Source organism: Corythoichthys intestinalis, chromosome 14 (assembly GCF_030265065.1).
Source record: "Corythoichthys intestinalis isolate RoL2023-P3 chromosome 14, ASM3026506v1, whole genome shotgun sequence".
Taxonomy (NCBI): domain Eukaryota; kingdom Metazoa; phylum Chordata; class Actinopteri; order Syngnathiformes; family Syngnathidae; genus Corythoichthys; species Corythoichthys intestinalis.
Window position 1 is genome coordinate 14,506,825 of NC_080408.1, and position 20,946 is coordinate 14,527,770.

The 20,946-nt window shown below is 37.4% G+C and overlaps 1 protein-coding gene across 1 annotated transcript; it reads right to left on the minus strand.

Annotated features, from left to right (window-relative positions):
* Positions 1-4,598: 4,598 nt before the first annotated feature.
* Positions 4,599-12,902, minus strand: pnhd (pinhead). The gene is made up of 6 exons (XM_057858040.1): positions 12,658-12,902; positions 12,418-12,560; positions 12,012-12,294; positions 9,495-9,676; positions 8,172-8,230; positions 4,599-4,807 (listed from the first exon to the last, which is right to left on the minus strand). The coding sequence occupies exons 2-6, from the start codon at positions 12,442-12,444 to the stop codon at positions 4,657-4,659; spliced, it is 702 nt and encodes a 233-aa protein (XP_057714023.1). The 5' UTR covers positions 12,445-12,560; positions 12,658-12,902; the 3' UTR covers positions 4,599-4,656.
* Between the last annotated feature and the right edge of the window lie 8,044 nt (positions 12,903-20,946).

The following is a 20,946-nucleotide window of genomic DNA, read 5'->3' on the forward strand; positions in this document are numbered from 1 at the left end:
ACATTTTTGAAATGGTAAAGAGACTTTGTGGACACCCTGTATAACAAGGGTCGCGATGCAGAAATCGCAGACACCCCCCCCCCCCCCCCATTTTTCTTTGTTTGGATCGATTATTTATCATCTAACATAATTTACTACAATTAAGCGATAGTTATGAGGTAGATATCCGTGACTTTTTTATAGACACCAATTTTTTCATTGTGACGTAATTTGTTTAAAAGTTAAAATATGCGAGTGAATAACTTTTTTAATTTTCTTTTTTTTTTAAACGAAATATTAGATATCAATTAATGATTCTAACCTAAAAATGACAGACATTTTGAATAATAAATATAATTACTTCTCTTTATGGCTGGGTTGAAACAAAAGCGGTTGCGCGCATCTGTAAATGGGGGTTTGCAGGGTAAAACGGAAAAATTAAAAATAGTTTGGGGGCTTAATGCGCCATGAATCTGCTATGGCAGCATATAGACATATTGTTCTTTCAAACACAAAAGTTCTGTTGGCTTAAAATACAGCAGTTTTTTAAAGAGGTGTGCAAGGGTAGAAACTGCTTTTTCAGTCCTGTCTGTTTTCCGCCATATAATAACAGATACAAGTAGGCATGTGCTGGTATGATTTTCTGACGGTGATAACCTTAAGCCAAAACAGTTACAGAATCACGGTATTGCTATTACAGCTCTAAAATGTGTTACGCTGAGATTTCTGGGTTTAAAAAAAAAAAAAAAATGCATTGAACAGGATTTTAATTTCTCAAAACATATTGGTACATTGGAACACAAGTATAATGTTAAGTTAAAAATAAATAAATAAATAAAAATATTCTATATAAAATTAAAATAAATGCGGTCCTTTAGGTGAGCCTAAACCCAAAGCCAAAGCTCAACATAATACCATGAGAACAAGAATAATTGAATTATTTTCCATGAAAAGCACGTGTGTATGACTCGTATCATGTTTACATTATACACACACGCTCTTTCTCAACACAGAGATATGCCAGAGAGAAAAACACCGCCTGTTTTACCACCGCTAGACACACTAAACACGCTGGAGTTAACTCTCATAGCTGGTGGGAAACGTTCATGATAGTGTTTACTAACCTTTAATTTTGTATAAATGTGAAATCATATTGGAGGTATTGCCTCCTCGGCAGCCACCCTCCACAAACATGTTTTACATGTCTGTTGGCCCTCGTCCTCTAAGCCGCGGCCGTTTGTAACATTTCTGTAGCCAAAGTATTCCCATACCAGGGATTTCGTTTTCTTCGAAAAGGGGAAAAGGTTCAGGAGTTTCACCTCCTCCAGCCATCGTGTAGCACAGCTGACTCACTGACACTGAGAAACAACGGGTGGGGGAGGGTTGAGCCTTGCAGCTGCAAGTGAGGGATTTCTCCCTGCATTTTCGGGACATAAAAAATAGCTAATACCGTAGGGACGGTATGAAGGAAAATTTTTGCGGTTTTGAAACCTTGACGTTTTCGTACCTTTATACCTTAAAACCAGTCATCGGCACATGTCTAGAGACAACAAATTGAATGAGCCTTTATTTTGAAGTCAAAAGCAAGTAAAACATTTTGGTAAGTTATTTTAAAAGTTGGATTCGTATCGAAACGCTTGCATTATGTAAACATTTTTAAAAGAGACACCATCTGCAATTTTGGTATTTTAACAAGAAACGTGAAGCCGATGCAAATGATTTGCATTTGCAGACCACACAATTTGATCTGTTGGGCCTGATCTGGCCCGCGGCCTTGCATTTAATACCTCTAGAGCAGCGTGTCATTCACAAGCCTGCTAAATTATAATGCAAAAAAATAAACAACTACATACTGTACTTGCAATTTGTGGCAGAAAGCCCAAATATGTACTTTGGCACAGCTTCGGCAATTTCCAAAACATATGCAGAGAGAACTGAAAGAGTTTCATGCTAAATATCAACAATTTTGTACAATGGTAAATTGTTCACAGTCATTGCACGTTATTAGTACCATAATTTTGGACTATAAGCCGCTACTTTTATCTTTCATTTTGAACCCTGCGGCTTATAGTCCAGTGTGGCTTATTTGTTGATTTATTTGGGTTAATAGGTAACACATGCCTCCTAGCATGCATTGCAGTGCTACAGATGTAAACAACAATCAAAATTCATGTTCTGTGTTAATTATTTATTCAGTTACTGTGCCAGTTGTTTCATTAATTGCTAGTTATGGTATTTGGTAACACTTTATTTGACAGTGGCGTCATAAGACTCATAACACCGTCATAATTATGACGTGACACTGTCATTGGCAGTCCTGAATGCTTATGACAGATGTCATTAAGTGTCATCCAGCAAATTATGTTACTAACTCCATTTATGTTCAGCTCGGACATAACATCCATTCAAAAGTGAGATAATTTGCCGGATGACACAAAATAACATCTGTCATAAGCATTCATTAACGCTCATGTCATAATTATGATGGACTTATGATAGTCTTATGGCGCCACTGTCAAATAAAGTGTTACCAAAAACCATAATTAGCAATTAATAAAACAACTTGAACAGTAAAAAAATAATTAGCACAGAGCATGAATTTTGATTGTGATTTACATCTGTAGCGCTGCAATGCATGCTAGGAGGCATGTTGGACAACAACAGTGTTGACAGCAGGTGGCAGCAGAGGTTGACTGTTTCCCCCAAGGGAGAAGTGAGGGCCAAAGGAAGCTTCTTGAAGCAATGAAGCTTTGCAGCCAATTGTGATGAACCATGGTGGTTCATTTGGTCTTATGACAGTCGTATGATGGAGTGTCAAATAAAATTTTACGGGTTAATATCTTTTGGTGTAAATTTCCCATAATACAGTGAGGACAGCTGCGGCTAATAGTCCAGTGCGCCTTATCTATAAGCAAAAGCTGTTTTCGTGTCAAATTTGGTTGGCGGCTTATAGTAAGGTGCGCCTTATAGTGCGAAAATTACGGTAACATTTTTCATATATTTAGAAACTAATTTTGGTGCAGCCAGCATGTGTTTAGATACACCTCGGTGATGGTGTGAATGTGAGGGAATGGTTGCACCAGCTCATGTTTTAAACTACTGAAATGCTAAGAAAACTGTTTTATCACAGTTATTTCTATAACACATACAAAAACTGATTTTCATTCAAAATTGTATTTTTCAATGATTTGCAAAATAAAAGTTAACAAAACAGCAATAACCCAGCCTTATCTCCTAATTTTTATTTTCCCTCATTTCCTCACACACTAAATGCCAAATCTCAATTTTAACTATTTAGGAACATAGGATGTATATTAAAATTGAAGTTTTTCATTTATTATTATTATTATTTTAATAATATACATATAAGTAACATACATTCAGAAAAATTAGTACAAATGACTTATATTATGCAGAGGGAAATGGAATATATTTAGAAGATCGCGCAAACATTGACTTTTTTAAATCATAAGGAAATGAATAAGTAGCCTAACATAAATGAACAAACATAAGTCCAAAGTGCACATTGACAGCTAAGATGTTCTGAACCTCCCCATCAGAGCAAATAAAACTAAATATGATAAATAAGCCTCCTCAACTCTTCCGTTGCTAAAGATTTGATTCATTTTATGTTGCATAGCCCTTTTTTGTCGAATCAGTTCAACAACCTTTTTGTTGTTGTTGTTGCTGTTCCAGAAAACATGCACATATGAACCAATATGAGCTAACTATCTCTGCTGATCACATGTCAGTATGTCAGCCAATTGAACGGATAAATGAATCCAGGCGTTTTGCTTTGCTGCTTGCATTCGCACATTGACGTGACTCATCAGATAACTGCAGCAGCTGGGGAAACCGCCATGCCGTCCGTGGAATAAAATAAATAACAAATATTGGTGGAAGCGGATTACGGTATTCAAGCACTTTATTATGCTTGTTGTTAATATTTGTGTATGTAAATCTGATGTTGGTAGATTGTTTTCTTCTTGGAGATGAAATGCATGTGTGGCAGCTTAGCATTTAAATTATTTTATTTTTTTTTTACATGGCATTTTGACAGTTGCCGTCATATTTTTGGAATCAAATCACCGTGTACTGAAACAGCATTCCGGCCCTGAATCTTATACTGGAACAGCATTCCGGCCTTAAATCTTATACCGGAACTGCATTCTGGCCCTGAATCCTATAACGGAACTGCGTTCCTGACCGTACTGGCCCACTTTCACCCCTGGGTACCGCGGTACTAAAAGACATGTTCAGGTGAGCGCTGTACTTACTGTTTTTCACATACAGTGGGGAGAACAAGTATTTTATACACTGCCAATGGGAAAACCCATTGGCAGTGTATCAAATACTTGTTCTCTAATTGTTCATTTTTGCATTGTGCATTTAGTGGAAATGTACTGTATTTTAAATCTGCATGAATGGGGGCTCTGTCTTACTTAGAAAGACTCCAACTTGGGAATTTGCCGACTTGTATACATTCACGTATTCAAAACTAAAGTTCACATTAATACACAAACTGGCACATTTATTTCAGCATTCTGTTTATTTACAAGAATTATCACTTTTTATATACCTATATTACATATTATACAATAATATTTTAAGGTGTTGCTTATCAAGCATGTGATGTGCAGATCTATCCAGGTGGGGGCTGTGTCTCTTTATGGCTGTTCAGTTTGGGCAGTGGCAGGAAGTGATTGATAGGATGGTGCTAATCTTGCCATGCTGGCTCAGGAAGCTGTGGCTCTCATATCCTTGAGGTACACATGAGCTAGATTGTTTCTTGGCCCACAAGTGGCAGATTTCAGGGTCTGACGGACTCCTGGAGAAAGGAAATTAAGTCAATAAGATTGGAATTCTAATGCTGTCCTCCAGTAATGTTTTTACTAATACCCAGTTATATTTTGTGGCACTCAAAAAAAAAAAAAGTTAACAAAGTGCTATGGCAGACAACAGAATACATAAACCAAAATAGAATTATGGTTGTTATGTGCGTGTGTATTGTAGTACCGAATTGAAAAGGAACAGTTGAAGAACCCGGGCTTTGCAAGACACCAAACTACAGATGGAAAATCACAACTTCTATTCAATTTTTATTTTTAAAAAGGCGAGTTATTACTTAATTTAAAAAAAGTATTATTAAATAGACTGAATCAAACAGTTATTAAATGATGTATTATTCATAAATCAAATTATAATTGTTGTTATTAAAGTGAAATTTGAAGTTATTTATAAATTTCATATTGGCTGAATAGTAACAAAGTGTATTTTTAAAAACAAATCTTTAGATTGTTTTCCCTATGTATTCTACGTTAAAAACCTTTTTACATTTGAAATTTGCTAGTGTTGTAGTGACCACTGAAAAAGGTTTAGAGTATTTAAATGAGCAATATGATAAGGCTGCAGCGATCGATTATTCTATTTTAGCTAGTTAGTTAGCCCGAATAGTGGAGTAATCAGATTAGGAACATTTATTGCGTTGCAGAATCAATTTTAGGTTTGTAAAACAAAGGCTTGCAGTTTCAAAATAAAATTCCCGAGTGTTTCTTCAAACTATGCAGCACTTTCATTTAAAACTAAAATAACATATCATTATATCATGTATAAAAAATACATGAGCTCAATTTCAAATGGTATAAAAATAAAAATAAATAAATAAATGAATGAGGATCTAAGTACAACAAAAGAACAATTGGCTAGATAGTCCACTAGCTTTAATGCTATAAAATGCTAACGTTTTTTAACAGTGCTCTCAACAAATCGTTCAAACACATATTCTCATAAAAATTGTAAATATGCCTATCAACTAAATTACAAATGCATTTAAAAAAAAACATATTAGCTCAAACAAAAACATAAGGTATGTTAGTCTTAACAGGGAGCAGCTGGAGTCAGCCATGTTAAATGAGTTATGTGATATTCACCGTTGCCACTAGAAGGCAGTGTACCCACCCAAATCAATAAAACTAAATGCAAACACTTTCAAAACTAACCATAAAAATGCCACGCTAATTAAACGAATACTTGAAACAGCAAAATTTGATTCAAAGCTTTTTCCTAATGGAATTACTCGAATTAATCAATTAATCGTTGCAGCACTACATTATAACATGGTCATATTATATATATAATTTAGTTACAATAATGCAATCATTTTCAAAATAAAAAATGGTTTAAAACTATTTTTCTAATTTGTTTTGAAATACTTTTTCGCTACAATTTGAAAAAGTTACTCTTCTCTCTTGAATTCATTTAAATGTAGAAGAAATTAATATCATAGTTAGAGCATTTGCAAGTATGTTAGATGAGTGCCCTTATGTTGTAAAAACAATTTTTAATGCGACTACCTTATTGTAGTGATGGTTACTCATACAAGCCATAGAACATACAGTGGTATGAAAAGTATCTGAGCCTTTTGGAATTTCTCACATTTCTGCATAGAATCACCATCAAATGTGATCTGATCTTTGTCAAAATCACACAGATGAAAATACAGTGTCTGCTTTAACTAAAACCACCCAAACATTTATAGGTTTTCATATCTTAATGAGGATAGCATGCAAACAATGACTGAAGGGGAAAAAAATAAGTAAGTGAATTTTTTACCAAACACTTAAATTCAGGTGTGTGCCCAATCACTGATGAGTGGTTTAAAGCTGCCCTGACCACTACAAAACACACAGCCGGTAAGAAATGTCTTGACGAGAAGCATTGTCTGATGTGCATAATAGCTCAGTCAAAACAGTTGTCTGAAGACCTGTGATCAAGGATTGTTGATTTGTATAAAGTTGGGAAAGGATACAAAACCATCTCTAAAAGTCTGGCTGTTCATCAATCGACAGTCAAAGAACTTGTCTACAAATGGAGAGAGTTTGGCACTGTTGCTTCTCTCCCAAGGAGTGGCCGTCCACCATAGATGACGCCAAGAATTCTGCGCAGAATACTCAGAGATGTAAAAATGAACCAGAGAGTGTCTGCTAAAGACTTACAGAAATCACTGGCACAGTCCAATATTTCTGTGCACACATCAACTATATGTAAAACTAAAGCCAAGAATAGTGTTTATGGGAGGACTCCACGGAGGAAGCCACTGCTGTCTAAAAAAAACTTTGTTGCTCGTTTAATGTTAACAAAAAGACACTTTGACACTCCACAGACGTTTTGGCAAAATGTATTGTGGACGGATGAAACCAAAGTGTAATTGTTTGGGAGTAACACACAACTTCATGAGTGGAGGAAAAATGGAACAGCTTACCAAGATCAACACCTCATCCCGACCGTGAAGCATAGTAGAGGGAGCATCATGATTTGGGGCTGTTTTGCTGCCTCAGGGCCTGAACAACTTGCAATCATTAATAGAAGAATGAATTTAAAAAATTATCAGGATGTTTTGCAGGAAAACCTGAGGCCGTCTGTCAGACAGTTGAAGCTAAAAAGAGGATGGATGCTGCAACAAGACAACGATCCAAAACACAGAAACAAATCAACTTCAGAATGGTTTCAGGAGAACAAAATACACGTTCTGGAGTGGCCAAGTCAAAGTCCAGACTTGAACCCCATTGTGATGCTGTGGCATGACCTAAAGATAGCGATTCATGCGAGACATCCCAGGAATCTGACTGAACTGCAGCAGTTTTGTAGAGAAGAATGGGCCAAGATTAGTCTTGATCGATGTGCCAGACTGATCTGCAGCTACATGAAGCGTCTGGTTGAAGTTATTGCTGCCAAAGGAGGCCACAAAATATTAAATGTGATTGTTCACTTACCTAACCCCCCCCCCCCCCCCCCCCCGTCATTGTTTGCATACTATCCTCATTAAAATATGAAAACCTATAAATGTTTGGGTGGTTTTAGTTAAAGCAGACACTGTGTTTTCATCTGTGTGATTTTAACAAAGATCAGATCACATTTGATGGTGAGTTTATGCAGAAATGTTAGAAATTCCAAAAGGTTCCGATACTTTTTCATAACACTGTAGTTCATTCTATATATAAATTTCAAACAACTTTAAAAAAGTATTTCATGTATTCACCCAAGCCCCAGAGGAGAGCTGGGGTGTTAAAAAGAACATTTGGTGTTTAAAGACGAAACTTAAAAGAGTGTGCTTGAGTGGGTGTCAGAGCTCGCGGGTTATTGCGAAGTGATGGTCGCTTGTGTGTGTCGGTCGCAGCTGTGCTCATACGTACCTAAGAAGGCACCGGTTTCCTGTGGCGCAGCCTCCCAAACATCTGCCCACGTCCACTTCCTGCGGAACATTAGCAACACAGAGAGACGGGCCGTCAACTTACAAATATTGACGTCGTTTAGTATGGCTCGCCGCTTTGATTTGACATCTGCAGGGGCCCATTTGTGTTTGCCCTCCATGCTCGCACCTTCACTGCTGAGATCATAGCACCCCCACACACCCATCAAAGTAGCCAAATCAGTTAAGCTAAGTTAATACATGTGGACATCTTTCTAAATTTCAGGTTTTAACCTTGCCTAAAGAGGCACAGCAAGTGATCAATTAATTGAAAACTGTTTTGCTAAATGATTAATCGCCTTGTTTAACTTTATATTAGACTCTCAACATTAAATATTCAGTCTTCTGTTGTCCTCCAGGAGAGCAGGCTGATTATCTTCGTGAATAATCAAAATAAGTAATAACACAAGTAAGAGATAATAATACTGTGCTTTAAAATGTAAATTATCGATTGTAATTTTTAGTATTCTTTATATCACTGTTGTTGCTTTCCCATTTTAAAAGCTTGACTTTGAACTTTTTGTAATATATTCGTGTACGTGCATGCATCAAATGCAGTGTGTAAAAGTAATTTGAATAGTTTTATCATTCCAAAATGTTATTATTAGGTCTTAAACAATACACTCCAGCCTGAATACACAATTCATTGTTTTTAAAAATGCACAAGTTTCACGTTACCTAGTGCAATTAGTTAAGACTATATTAATACATATAAAAAAATACTATGGTAGAATATTGTCTCACATAAGACATTTGAAATTTGAACAACATTGGCTTTAAAGTTGTTGTTATTTAATAGTAAACTTAAATTGAGTTATTATCTTGTTTGGTGTGCATTTGTGGCGGATAACATTGAAACCATACTGTAAATCGCATGGCGCGTGCGTCAGATCAAATGATATGTTGGGCCAGTTCTCCAGTTCCTCCAGCCCTGTCTAAAAGGCTTAATTTCCTCATTTATGGGTTCCCCCTACAGTAAAACCACATGAAATCAATTGTTTTCTTATTTTATTCCGTCAACATATAGCATATCTAGCATGGTGCCTGTAGTTGTGGTGTGAAAAAGCAAGAGGAAGTCACGAGGCTGATTAAGTGCTGTCTGTTGCACACAGGCCAGTACGAATAAAACTACTTCATTAGTGTCTGGCACCAGCATGATCAGCATTTCCTCTCGACTTGTGAAAGTAGAATCACAATTGAGGCCGCTTTGCATTTGCTAAGGGGAAGAAAAGTTAACCAGGAGAGCCTGTCCTCATTTTAAACGTACCCTGAGTCTTTCCTCCTTGACGCCGTCACCATGGTGCACAATTTCGTAGTGGTACTCAACGTAAGGGACACGGTAGCAGCTCTCCTTCAGCTCGCAGGCTGCCACAGTGGGGATCACATTCACTTTGTTGGGCGTGTCCACCAAGGCCGAGTCAAATTTGGTGGGCATGCAGGAGAATCCTTCTGTTGAAAAGCTGAGTTAGTACGCTTTGAACATGTCTAATTTAAATGTAAAAAATGTGCTAAAGCCTGCTTTTTGAAAAAGAAACATAAGATTGTTTTCTGAATTTCTTTGTTTTGGTGACACAAATGGGAAAATAGTTCAATTTATTATTGTCTCAAATGAAAATGAGGGCTTTAACCTTAACACGATGGGAAATCAGTGGAGGAAATTCAGTTTGTATAGTGGTCGTCATGTGACGGTCATTGTATTACCGTAAGTCCTAGAATTTAATGTCAACCGTTGCAAAAACATGGCAATACATCTTATTGCATTACTACATAAGTCACTTAAATAAGTTTTAGGTGTAGAACTCAAGGGTCTTATACAGTATCAATAATACTTTAGAAAATCAATTAATATCACGTATCTAAAGAATATAATTACACTAATTCAGTATAGTTCTCGTTCTATTTGGTGGTCAGACAGAATTAAGCATAATCATTAATTAGTTAGTATTAATCATAAATTAGTAATGTCAAAGAAAGCTATGCCAAGCCACTTTTTCAAACAAGAGTATTTGACTTTGACTTGTTAAATTTGCTCTGTCGACACAGTACTATAATTTTTTTTTTTTTTTAAGTGCTTTTGGCAGATACAGTCATTACATGATATTTTAAGAATGAAAATTAGGCTGAAACGGAAAACTCAATGGTAGTCATTGGAGGAAAATCGCCTGGGGTCAGCATGACACGAAAGATATTTTCAAGGGAATAAAACGCCTTGACAAAGTGCCTTTTGCATTCGCTTGTTTCATTACCCACTCTAAAATACAGTATTTGCAAGTACAGTTTTAGGGTTTTGAAGAGTGCCGACCAGCCAAAACGAGCCATAGGAGACGTACATAGACTCTGAAAACAAACCTTAAAAGATGTTTCGTCATAAGTATAAAAAAAAAAAAAAAAATGTAGTATGGGTTTTGGAGGCCTAAGGTTAGGGTTAACCAACGTCTAAGGATATGCATCTAGCTTGAAAAGGCGAAACTCAGTGCCATCCAAGTTATATTTAGTAATATATTTATAGCAAGGGCATAGGTTTGCATAGGGACAGTAAGGACATAACACTAACAACTTTTCAGAAACTTTTGCTGAAATTGTCTCCACAAACTTTTAAGCAACCTAATTTGCATTATATAATGACTTCAGGTGTATAGGTAACTTAGATTGTCTTCCCATATGTTGTAAGGATAGAATTGACCCTACGATTATTAAGTGAATTACAGTATTTTCATTATGTTCAGACTTACACTGACCCCTTTTCACTTGCTGAATGTTTCCCCCTCAAACACACGTTCGATTGGCCGATGACTTGATTAAGCCCCCCCACACACACATGCACTCACAGCCCCGACAGAAATACAACATGCCGCCTCCTCCGCCCCCTTCGAATACGACTGATATTAGAAGTTTTTTCCGATAGCAGCAGCCACTGTAAGTAATGTAAAAAGATGTCAATGTTGTGGAGGTGGGGAACACACCACTTCTTTTGCTACTGAAAGTCCGACCTGCATCAGTTAGCATGAAATTAATCCATGTGAATTTCTCGAATTCGAGAAGGAAGCTGCTTTGAGAGAAATATTCTCCTGTATGTTTTCTGCTGTTAATGTTAGAAGGAAGCTGCTTTGAGAGAAATATTCTCCTGTATGTTTTCTGCTGTTAATGTTAAACTGTAAGAAATGTAGTGAACCAAGGTTTAACCCCTTTTTCCCAGTTTTCATTTTTATTTTATTTATGTGGTCTTAAAGCAGCCCAAAGGAGCTTTCATTTTTGGTTGAGTTTGGCTGTGCTTGTGGAAAAAAAGCAGTAGTATTTTACTTGAAGGAAGGCTACATTTTTATTTATTTTTGTTAGAGTTAGTGTTATCGTCCCTACCTATATTGAGACCAAACCTACGCCCTTGGTTTATAGACTTAGTTTTCGAATAATTACATTATATTGCATTAGTTTGTGTACAACCTGATTAAAATTCAAAGTTACACCCACCTGGTGCACCAAAGATATGTGATCCAAATTTCGAAAATACACTAAAAGTACAAGTCCATTTAATTTACTTTTATTAAAAATATTTGTATAAATTGGAAAAAACACAAAAATATTTTTATTATATTATATTATTATTTAAATTATAATAAATAGTTTATTGAAATTGGAATAAAAATACACTAAAAGTTATATTTATAAATGAAACTAAATCACACTTTTTCAGGGAAAATCTCATTAGAAATCTAAAGCCTACATTATAATTTGGTAAAATTTCACATAAGCTACAGAAAAAAAAATTGTTTAAGAAATCAGTTACCCGGAACACCCTTGGATCTCGAGCACCTGCCCACATCCACCACACTCTCGTAGGGCGTCTCTGAGAAAAAGGTCCTCAGTGAGGGTACACGCATGCATTGAGCTGGCTGAATCTCGCAGTGGCACTCCTGTATCACCTCCACCTCATGGGGGCCCTCGAACAGGAGCACCCTGTCCACACGCATGCCCGTAGGCTCGCAAGCGTGATTTACGCTACACGAAGATAGCGATGTTTTCTGAAGCTGTCCGACTTGGGCTTGGCCGACAGGTCTGTGCATCCTCTGCTGATTCAGAAATAGGGTTCCAAGTCAGAATAGGGCATTGGAAATATAATGGGGCCTCAAGGGTACAAGATGAGAGACATAACGCCCTCTTGTGGTAGCTAGAGGCTACTGCAGTGCACCTACTTTTTTGTTCCTGAGGAATTCCAACATGGATACGTGTTGCGTGTAGTCTAGCGCACTGGCCTCAAGGGATGGCCTGGCTGCTGCCCCTCCACAGTGAGACCTGCATATGCCCACGTCCACACTGATAGGACTGCCTGAAATGTCTAAAATTAAAGGGGGGGCAGTAATCATAGCTTGTAAAGATGAAGAAGTGGTACGGGTAATGGATGGGTGTTTGGATAGAAAGTTTTAGGTCTCTACCTTGACCAATGTAGACAAAGTGAGTCTGCCGCCTGCAGCAGGCCCTCTGAGTGAATAGGTTCCGGTGGTCCGTGTGTTTGTTGAGCACCGCTGCCACTGCAAACCCACAACAAAAATTTGTCTGATTAACGCCTCTAAAACACTTCTAAGCAGTTGCGAAAGATTTTTGCGGGGTGCAACATCAATTTATTAATTGATTCTAGGACTGCAGCTATTGAATATTTTAGTAATCGAGTAATCGACTGAAAATTCTATCGATTTATCGAGTAATCAGATAAAACATCTTTTTTTTTTTTTTTTTTTTAAGGTAAAGAGCAATTACAAATATACATGAGAATAAAAGACATTTAATCCAATATTGAACCATTTTCAGTCAATCAATGTCTTTAAGATGTACATTGTTGATAACAGCCAACAATTGCATCTAAGATTTGACTAGAAAAAAAATCACTGCTTTCACTCAAAAAACTTCTAGAGCTTATAAAAAAAACAAAACATATTTCTTACCTAAAAATGTAATTACGCTTGATAACACACATCACTTGAAAGCTAATTTAAATTCTATTTCTGTCAAGCTATTTTTAAGTTCTAGTTAAGTTTTAAGTTTAAACTGTAAGTACTGATAGGATTTTGAGTTTTTGCAGTGTTCAAAATAAATGTATAATACCTGCTGTATTGGAGCACATTAGGGACCAGTGCTACTTGGTGTTTTATTCAGCAATGACTACTGAGCTAAAACTGACAGTTAGCTTTATTATGTTTGAATTTTACACCCTCATCACTCTACAGCGCTGTGTTTTTACAGATTAAATAAAGCCTGTATGTAAGACACGTTAGCCATGCATCGACAGTGGTCATAATCAATAGAAACCTAGCCCTCCGAAGGGCTAATGTTACGTGAGCGTGTGACAGTAACGTTATATTTATTAGTGAAGAGAAGTCTACTGCTTAAAGATGGCGGCTGTTTACTAACGCTGCCCGGACGCGGCCAAGTCTGCCATTTCGCATCTAGTCCGAAATCCATGCGATATCTATGAGACTCATCGGATACTAGCTTCTACCGCACTAGCATCATGCGGCGTAGTTTTTAGCAACGTCAGCGTAGTTTGTAGCGTATATTTTTTTTTTTTTGCGTCTTCCTCTACACACGTGACGTCAGCGTGTTGTCCCGCATTAAAATTAGTCCGGCCAAAACCTGATGGTTAGAGCTGGCAAAATTAAACGATTCCTCGAGGTGAATAAAATTACTCGGATCAGTTTTTAAACTCGAGTTACTCGAGTTGCTAGAGTATTCGTTTCAGCTCTAATTGATTCTGAAACTATTTTCATAATTGATTTATCACTTGGTGACGATTAAAAATGTGACATGCAAACCATCAACTGAATCTTCATCTATCAAATTTTCTGCACTGTCGATTTCAATTAATATCCATTAAGCAAGGGTGTAAGTTTGGATCGGGACGGTATGGACATAACACTACCAACTTTTCAGGATGCTCAAAGGCTACGTTCATACTACAGGTCTTAATGCACGAATCCGATTTTTTGTCATATCCGTTTTTTTGGCGTGCCCGTTCAGACTGCTTTTATCCATTGAGACCGTTCAAGTTTTACGCATGCGCACTAATTCGCAGTCCGACACGCGCTAAGCAAGAAGACCCGCATGCGCAGAAGCATCAAAACAAATGACACACGTCATCCGTCATTCCAGGGATATCATGTTTTGCTTTTCAAAAGGAGGACACAAATAACAGACATAAATAATCCCCGTTTAGGCTTATATTCGACAGTCTGGAAAAATGTGGCCCAGATCGGATTTAGACCACATACGAAAGGCTACGTTCATACTACAGGTCTTAATGCACGAATCCGATTTTTTCGTGTTTTTCCGACTCGAGTGAGGCATTAACTTGACGGTCTGAACGTGACAAGTCGCATAGAACGGGACCATTTCAAATCCGATCTGGATCACTTTCGTATGTGGTCTAAATCCGATCTGGGCCACATTTTTCCAGACTGTCGCGGCGGTCTGTACTGTCCAGTCCCGCAAATCGGATTTAATGCAGCAATTACGTCATCAAATAGCGAGAGAGTAGTTACCGTAGCGATGCACCTGTGCGTTATTAGCGCCTAGCTTGCAGTGAACACGGCTTTTGAGGAAGGGCTGAGCTTGACAGCAGTCATTAAAAATATAAATGGGTTGAGGATAAGCCTGAGAATGCTCAGTTTTCTCTCTGTTCCAAGTGAGCAATATTTCAACATTGCCTCCACGGCCGAGAGTCGGGACAAACTGCCCGTATGTGTGTGTGACGTGCACGGACAGTGCGTGCATGCTATCTATCGATCAATATAAACTTTGAATATAAGCCTAAACGGGGATTATTTATGTCTGTTATTTGTGTCCACCTTTTGAAAAGCAAAATATGATATCCCTGGAATGACGGATGACATCTGTCATTTGTTTTGATGGTTCTGCGCATGCGGGTCTTCTTGCTTAGCGCGTGTCGGACTGCGAATTAGTGCGCATGCTTAATACTTGAACGGTCTCAATGGATAAAGGCAGTCTGAACGGGCACGCCAAAAAAACGGATATGACAAAAAATCGGATTCGTGCATTAAGACCTGTAGTATGAACATAGCCAAAGTGACCCATATCAGATTTGAAATGGTCCCGTTCTATGCGACTTGTCACGTTCAGACCGTCAAGTTAATGCCTCACTCGAGTCGGAAAAACACGAAAAAATCGGATTCGTGCATTAAGACCTGTAGTATGAACGTAGCCAAATTGTCCCCACCAACTTTTAAACTACCTTATTTGCATTATATAAAATGAGTTCAGTTCGATAGGTCATTTAGATCGTCTTCACTTATATTGTAAGGATAGAATTGACCCTACCAATATTAAGTGAATTATTTTTGTTATGTTCACACCTTATATTTACCCTTTTTCAGTTTCTGAGTGAGCCGGTCCATTTTTTCCCGTCAAACGCACGTTTGATTAGCTGATGACTTGCATTTATTTAAAATGTATTGATTTATTTTTCTACACTGTTTATTTAAAAATGTTTTGATTTCTAGCCTATGCAGACATTTTTTTCATATAATCATACATTAATCATAGTCGAGTTAAAAGGTTTTCATTTTTTGTTGCGTTTAGCTGTACTTGTGGATAAACACAATCCTGTTTTACCTAAAGGAAGGCTACACTTTAAAAAAAAATTGTTATACCCCGAGAGGTTTTTTTGTAGTTTTTTTTTTTGCATTCAGGGATAGTTAAGAGATTATTACCAAGAGTGTATTTATTATGTATGTTAATATAATTTCAGTTATGTTCAAATATTTCAGTTTAAACTTGCTAATAAAATCCAGACATTTATTCTGAAAGTTTTCAAAATGGTTCTATAGTAGTTTTTTAAAACAAATGTTTGAAACAAACGGTGTATCACCTGAACCAATACACAAGTAAATACAGATTTATTCCGGGATTGATCATTTATCGTAAAATTAATTAGGTTCATATTCGTGAGAAATGTAGCCCTGAGCTGTGTTCACCCAATCTGTTTGGTCTTATTAATGTCTCGGCCCCGGCAAAAAGTGTTCATGCAGGTTCTGCGGTTATATCATCCCTACCAATGTTGAAACCAAACCTACGCCCTTGCCATTAAGCCATACGGAGATCCTTAAAAACATATTTAAATTTGATCAATTGATTCATCCAAAACAATTCTTGCTAAAATGAATTGTCACAGTAATAGTGGCAGCTTTAAAGATTTCCCCATTAAAAGTTTTTAAACAACCCAGCACAAGATTTAATTCTCATTTTATTTTGATATGGAAATGCAGTAAAAAAAAAAAAAAAGTATTTTATTCATCCAAATGTGGTAATGGCAAAAAAAAAAAAAAAGAATAAATAAAAGGCACACAAAAAGAATCAAACATTTACTTTAGACTCGCACCCCAAAATTTATTGACTGTAATCATTATAAGACTATCTCAAAAAATGTACCAAACTATGGTATTTAAATAAACTTGAATTTTTAAAAAATCATACAAATTTTTGAAAATTAATGAGAGAAAAATTACAAAAATAATGGAAAATTAGTTAACAGATTAAATGTATTTATTTTATGGAAAACAAAAACCTACAGGAAATGATTATCTCAATCGGTCTACAACTTCCTGTTGGTTCCTGCTGCCAGTCTCCATACTGGCTTGTCCCAAAAAGGTGTTTTATCCATATAATTTTTTAAGTCCATTCAAATTGTGATCAGATGCCATTGTTTTGCCCCAAATCCTGACACAAGTCCCTCTAAAAAAATGCAGATGAATGACGCTGAGTAAACAAGGAGCTTAGGAGTACTCCACAAAGCAAACAGTACTTACATGTCATGTGGAGTGCGCACAACAGCACCAGGCAGTGTTGGGATAAGTCCATTGCTTTAAAGTTCTCCAAACTTCTCCTTGGCTTGCCAGACCCCGAGTGTCCCTGTGCCACAGACAACTCCTCCGTTATTTATACGAGCTTCGGCCTTAAATGTCACCGGTGTGGAGTCAAAAGAAGCAAGTGAGAGCTAATCAAATTTCCATGCTTTTGTTGGGGACACTTGTTCTCCTGTAAGCCACTTCAAAGGGAAACCTCCCCAAAAAAGCTCAGCGCCCAATTTTCCAGCTTGCTCGAGTGTGTCGAACGGAGCCTCGGCTCGGCCTAATAAAGTGCCTTAAGTAGCCCCGCAGCCATTAAACATGACACTCAATCAAAGGCATTAATCATCTTTTATCTCAGGGGGAAGGTATTTAGCACCTCCGACTTAAAACAAAAACCCGGCCCCAACACATAAACAGGATCAGCGTGGGGGCGCCCTGGGCCTCACCTTCCCGGACTGTCCTCCAGCACCTTTGTGTTTATTCAGCCCGGCGACAAATGGTCACAGAGCTACTTCTTTTTCAAACGAGAAACACATTTCAAGATTGCTTCACATCACTGACTTCAGTATTTTTTGCATGGAAAGTATCACTCGCTGTGGCCTAAAAAATGTCACTTCTTTTTCACAAATCAACATTCTTGGTCTGTCTCCATGTGTGTCTTTTTTTTTTCTATAAATTCTTGACCTATCTTAAGTGTAAACAATGACACACTTTCTTTGACGATGCAATGTCAATGGCTCGACCAATGTCGTTTTCCGTTTGTTTCCTGAAATGTGATGGTTTTCGGCATACAGGCTTTCCGCTCGATGACTACATTTTTCACTTCTCGAGTCGAAGGACAGTATATTTGTTAGAAATAAAACCAGACAAGTAGGGCTGCAGTTATCAATTATTTTAGAAGTTGATTAATCTATATATCATCGTTAGTTCGAATAATCGCGTTATTCGATTAGGAACATTTAATGCACTGAAGATTAAATTTTAGGAGATGTAAAACAAAGGCTTGCCAAGTTTGCGCTTTCAAAAAAACCATTAAATGCGAATACAAAATAAAATTCCTGAGTGTTTCTTCATACTGTGCAGAATTGCACTTTCATTTAAAAATGAAAAATATCTGAGTTTAGCCTCAAATGGTATTAAATGAATAAATCAATGAATGAGGATCTAAGTAAAACAAAAGAACAATTTGCTTACTTGCAAAGCAAAAGTCCGCTAGCTTAAATGCTATAAAATGCTAAAGTTTTTTTTCCCCCCACAATATTATTAACAAATCGGTCAACACACATATTCCCACAAAAAACAGCTAAATATGCCTTTAAACTAAATTACGAAAGCATAAAATATACATATTAGCTCAAACAAAAACTTAACTTGGTTGGTCATAACAAGGAGCAGCCGGATTCAACCTTGTTAAATGAGTTATGTCATATTCACTGTTGCCACTAGAGGGAACCACATTCACCCAGATCAATAAAACTAAATGCAAACACTTTCAAAACAAACTATGACAACGGCATTCTAATTAAACGATTACTCGAATCAGTAAAATTTGATTCGAAGCTTTTTTTAATTCAATTACTCATATTAATCGATTAATCGTTTCAGCACTAAAAACGAACACTTCATTTCTCTTTAAATCTAATTTTTCAAGCTTCATAGTCAAACTTAGCAACTTAAATGAATATGTAGCTTTCAAACTGGCGTATCAAACAAATGGCTCAGATTCTTCTACGTTTCATATTTTTGTAAAACATTTTTGTGAGGCCTTACCAGTTGTGTCCCACGTCAAACATGAGAACTCAGCTTGGGAAAAAAAATTCTTTCAGGCTCGTATCAATTCATGGTGCTTTTATTTGTGACCTAGTGACAGTTCATTAATGTCAAACTAGAGTTCGAAGACAAGTGAACGACTGTCAAATATGAAATGTTAGAACATTTTTTACTGTTGCCTCTCAATGCAGTGTTGGCTGTGGTTTAATAAGGGAGACACCAACAGTTAGCTGTCAACAAATGAAATTTGACTACACCCTCACGTGCTAATCGGGTGTTAGTCCGCATTTGATATGCTGATGTGCCCCCCAAACTTCATCGCATCATTGTCAGCACTCAGACAGCTTTATCAAAGACAAGTTTTACTTCTGCATTTCTTTACAAAACAAATTCTGGCAGCAATTCCTATTGCTGTAATCGTACTTATTAAACCTCACTGATGACTGAATTTCAGGCTTTAGTGATATAATTATGAATAAATAATTACAATATCTTAGGACACACTGCACAATTGGCTGGCAACCAGTTCAGTGTATACCCTGACTTCTGTCTATAGTTAGCTTGGATAGGCTCCAGCACACACACCTGTGAACCATGTGAGGATAAGCGGTATACAAAATGAATGGTTGAATCTAGGCCTGAACAATATACTGTATCGTTTGATCATCGCCATCAGAATGTGCCCATGCGCAATAGTCCCATCTCAGGACGTGCGATTGTTTTTTTTTTTTTGTTTTTTTTAAAGGTAGACTTTGTTTTTCTTTATAAAAGCGGCAATTGTGAAGAGATATTACTTCCCGGGTCCCTCTTATATACACCAGCCTTCATCATTCACTGATAAACCCTCTAAACCTGGAGTAAACAGTTTTATATGAATACTAGGGATGTCCCGATCACCTGTTGTTGCACCCGAGTCCGAGTCACCTGATTTTGAGAATCTGCCAATACCAAGTCCCGATCCGATACCGAAAACAGACTCTCACTTAGACAATGAATGAGTTGCCACAGCAGACTTCAGACGGTGTACCAACCTTAACGATAATAAAGACGTTTGTGCCTTTGGTCGTAGAGCTACCAAAGTGTCTCTGGCCAGATCGATGCTACAAACCTGTCGATCATCGTTAACTTTAAGTACCAAACGCCAGCTGCACTGGTGACAACGAAAAACAGGTCGGTCACACCTCTTAGCTGGAGGGAGGGTGAGAGGCTATTTAACTCATTCACTCCCAGCCATTTTCACCGGAGCAAGGCCCTTCGTTTTACTGGCTTTTGATTGATTTTGCAAGGCACACAGAAAATTCTGTTCTATTGCTATATAAACATGGAACCCACCGAAAGAAAGATTAGACTCTCTTCTTTCAGCAAGACAAAAAAAAGTAAGTTCATATCTTTTTCCATTCTTTAGAAATCAGCATTAAATATCTTTTTCCATTCTTTAGAAATTAGCATTAAAAAATAGCTTAGTTTGAGCAATTTTCCAATTTCTGATGAAAAAACAGAAAATTAGCTTTTTGTGAAAGCATACATTTCAAACATAACTTTGACTATAACACAGCTTTTTTTTTTTGCTTTAGTTACATCCCAAACATCTGAATAATGTTTTCCTTTTACAAAATAACATAAACAACAAGACAAATAGAGCTTTTGATCGCAAAGTAACAATTTATTTACACATAACTAACTGAGAGATGATGCTGTTGTCGCTGCGACAGCCGGTTAAACTTTTCCCACATCGCCGCCTGTGTTATAAAGATGGATTTTTTTGAGTCTCTGCGGGGTCTGCTCGCCGAGCAGCACGGACTCAACGGCATTTTCCGCTGCACTGGTGGTCCCGGTCGTTCTGCTCGGTCGTCCAGCGCCTGGCATCCCGGGTGTCCTCTGGGTTGTTTTCCATTCGGTCGTCTTCCGCCGGCGCCCCAGCCGTGCGGCCCGGCCGTTAGTTGCCGTTGAATCGGATTGCGGGTCTTACCAAATGCGTAACTGCCATCCAGTGGCCAGTTTTATTGCTTTAAAATGGATTTTCAGCTTTGTGCTTTGGAGCTAAATTGAATCAGAACCCAGAGATGTCTCTTGTAAAAAAAAAAAAACGTAAAA

Excerpts from the sequence above, each read along its gene's own strand:
- pnhd (XM_057858040.1), bottom strand. The coding sequence starts at position 12,444 with ATGTTGGAATTCCTCAGGAACAAAAAA. Across the intron at positions 12,295-12,417 it reads AATTCCTCAGGAACAAAAAA|CAGAGGATGCACAGACCTGT; the intron begins GTAGGTGCACTG and ends TTTCTGAATCAG. Across the intron at positions 8,231-9,494 it reads TCAAGGAGGAAAGACTCAGG|GAAGTGGACGTGGGCAGATG; the intron begins GTACGTTTAAAA and ends AATGTTCCGCAG.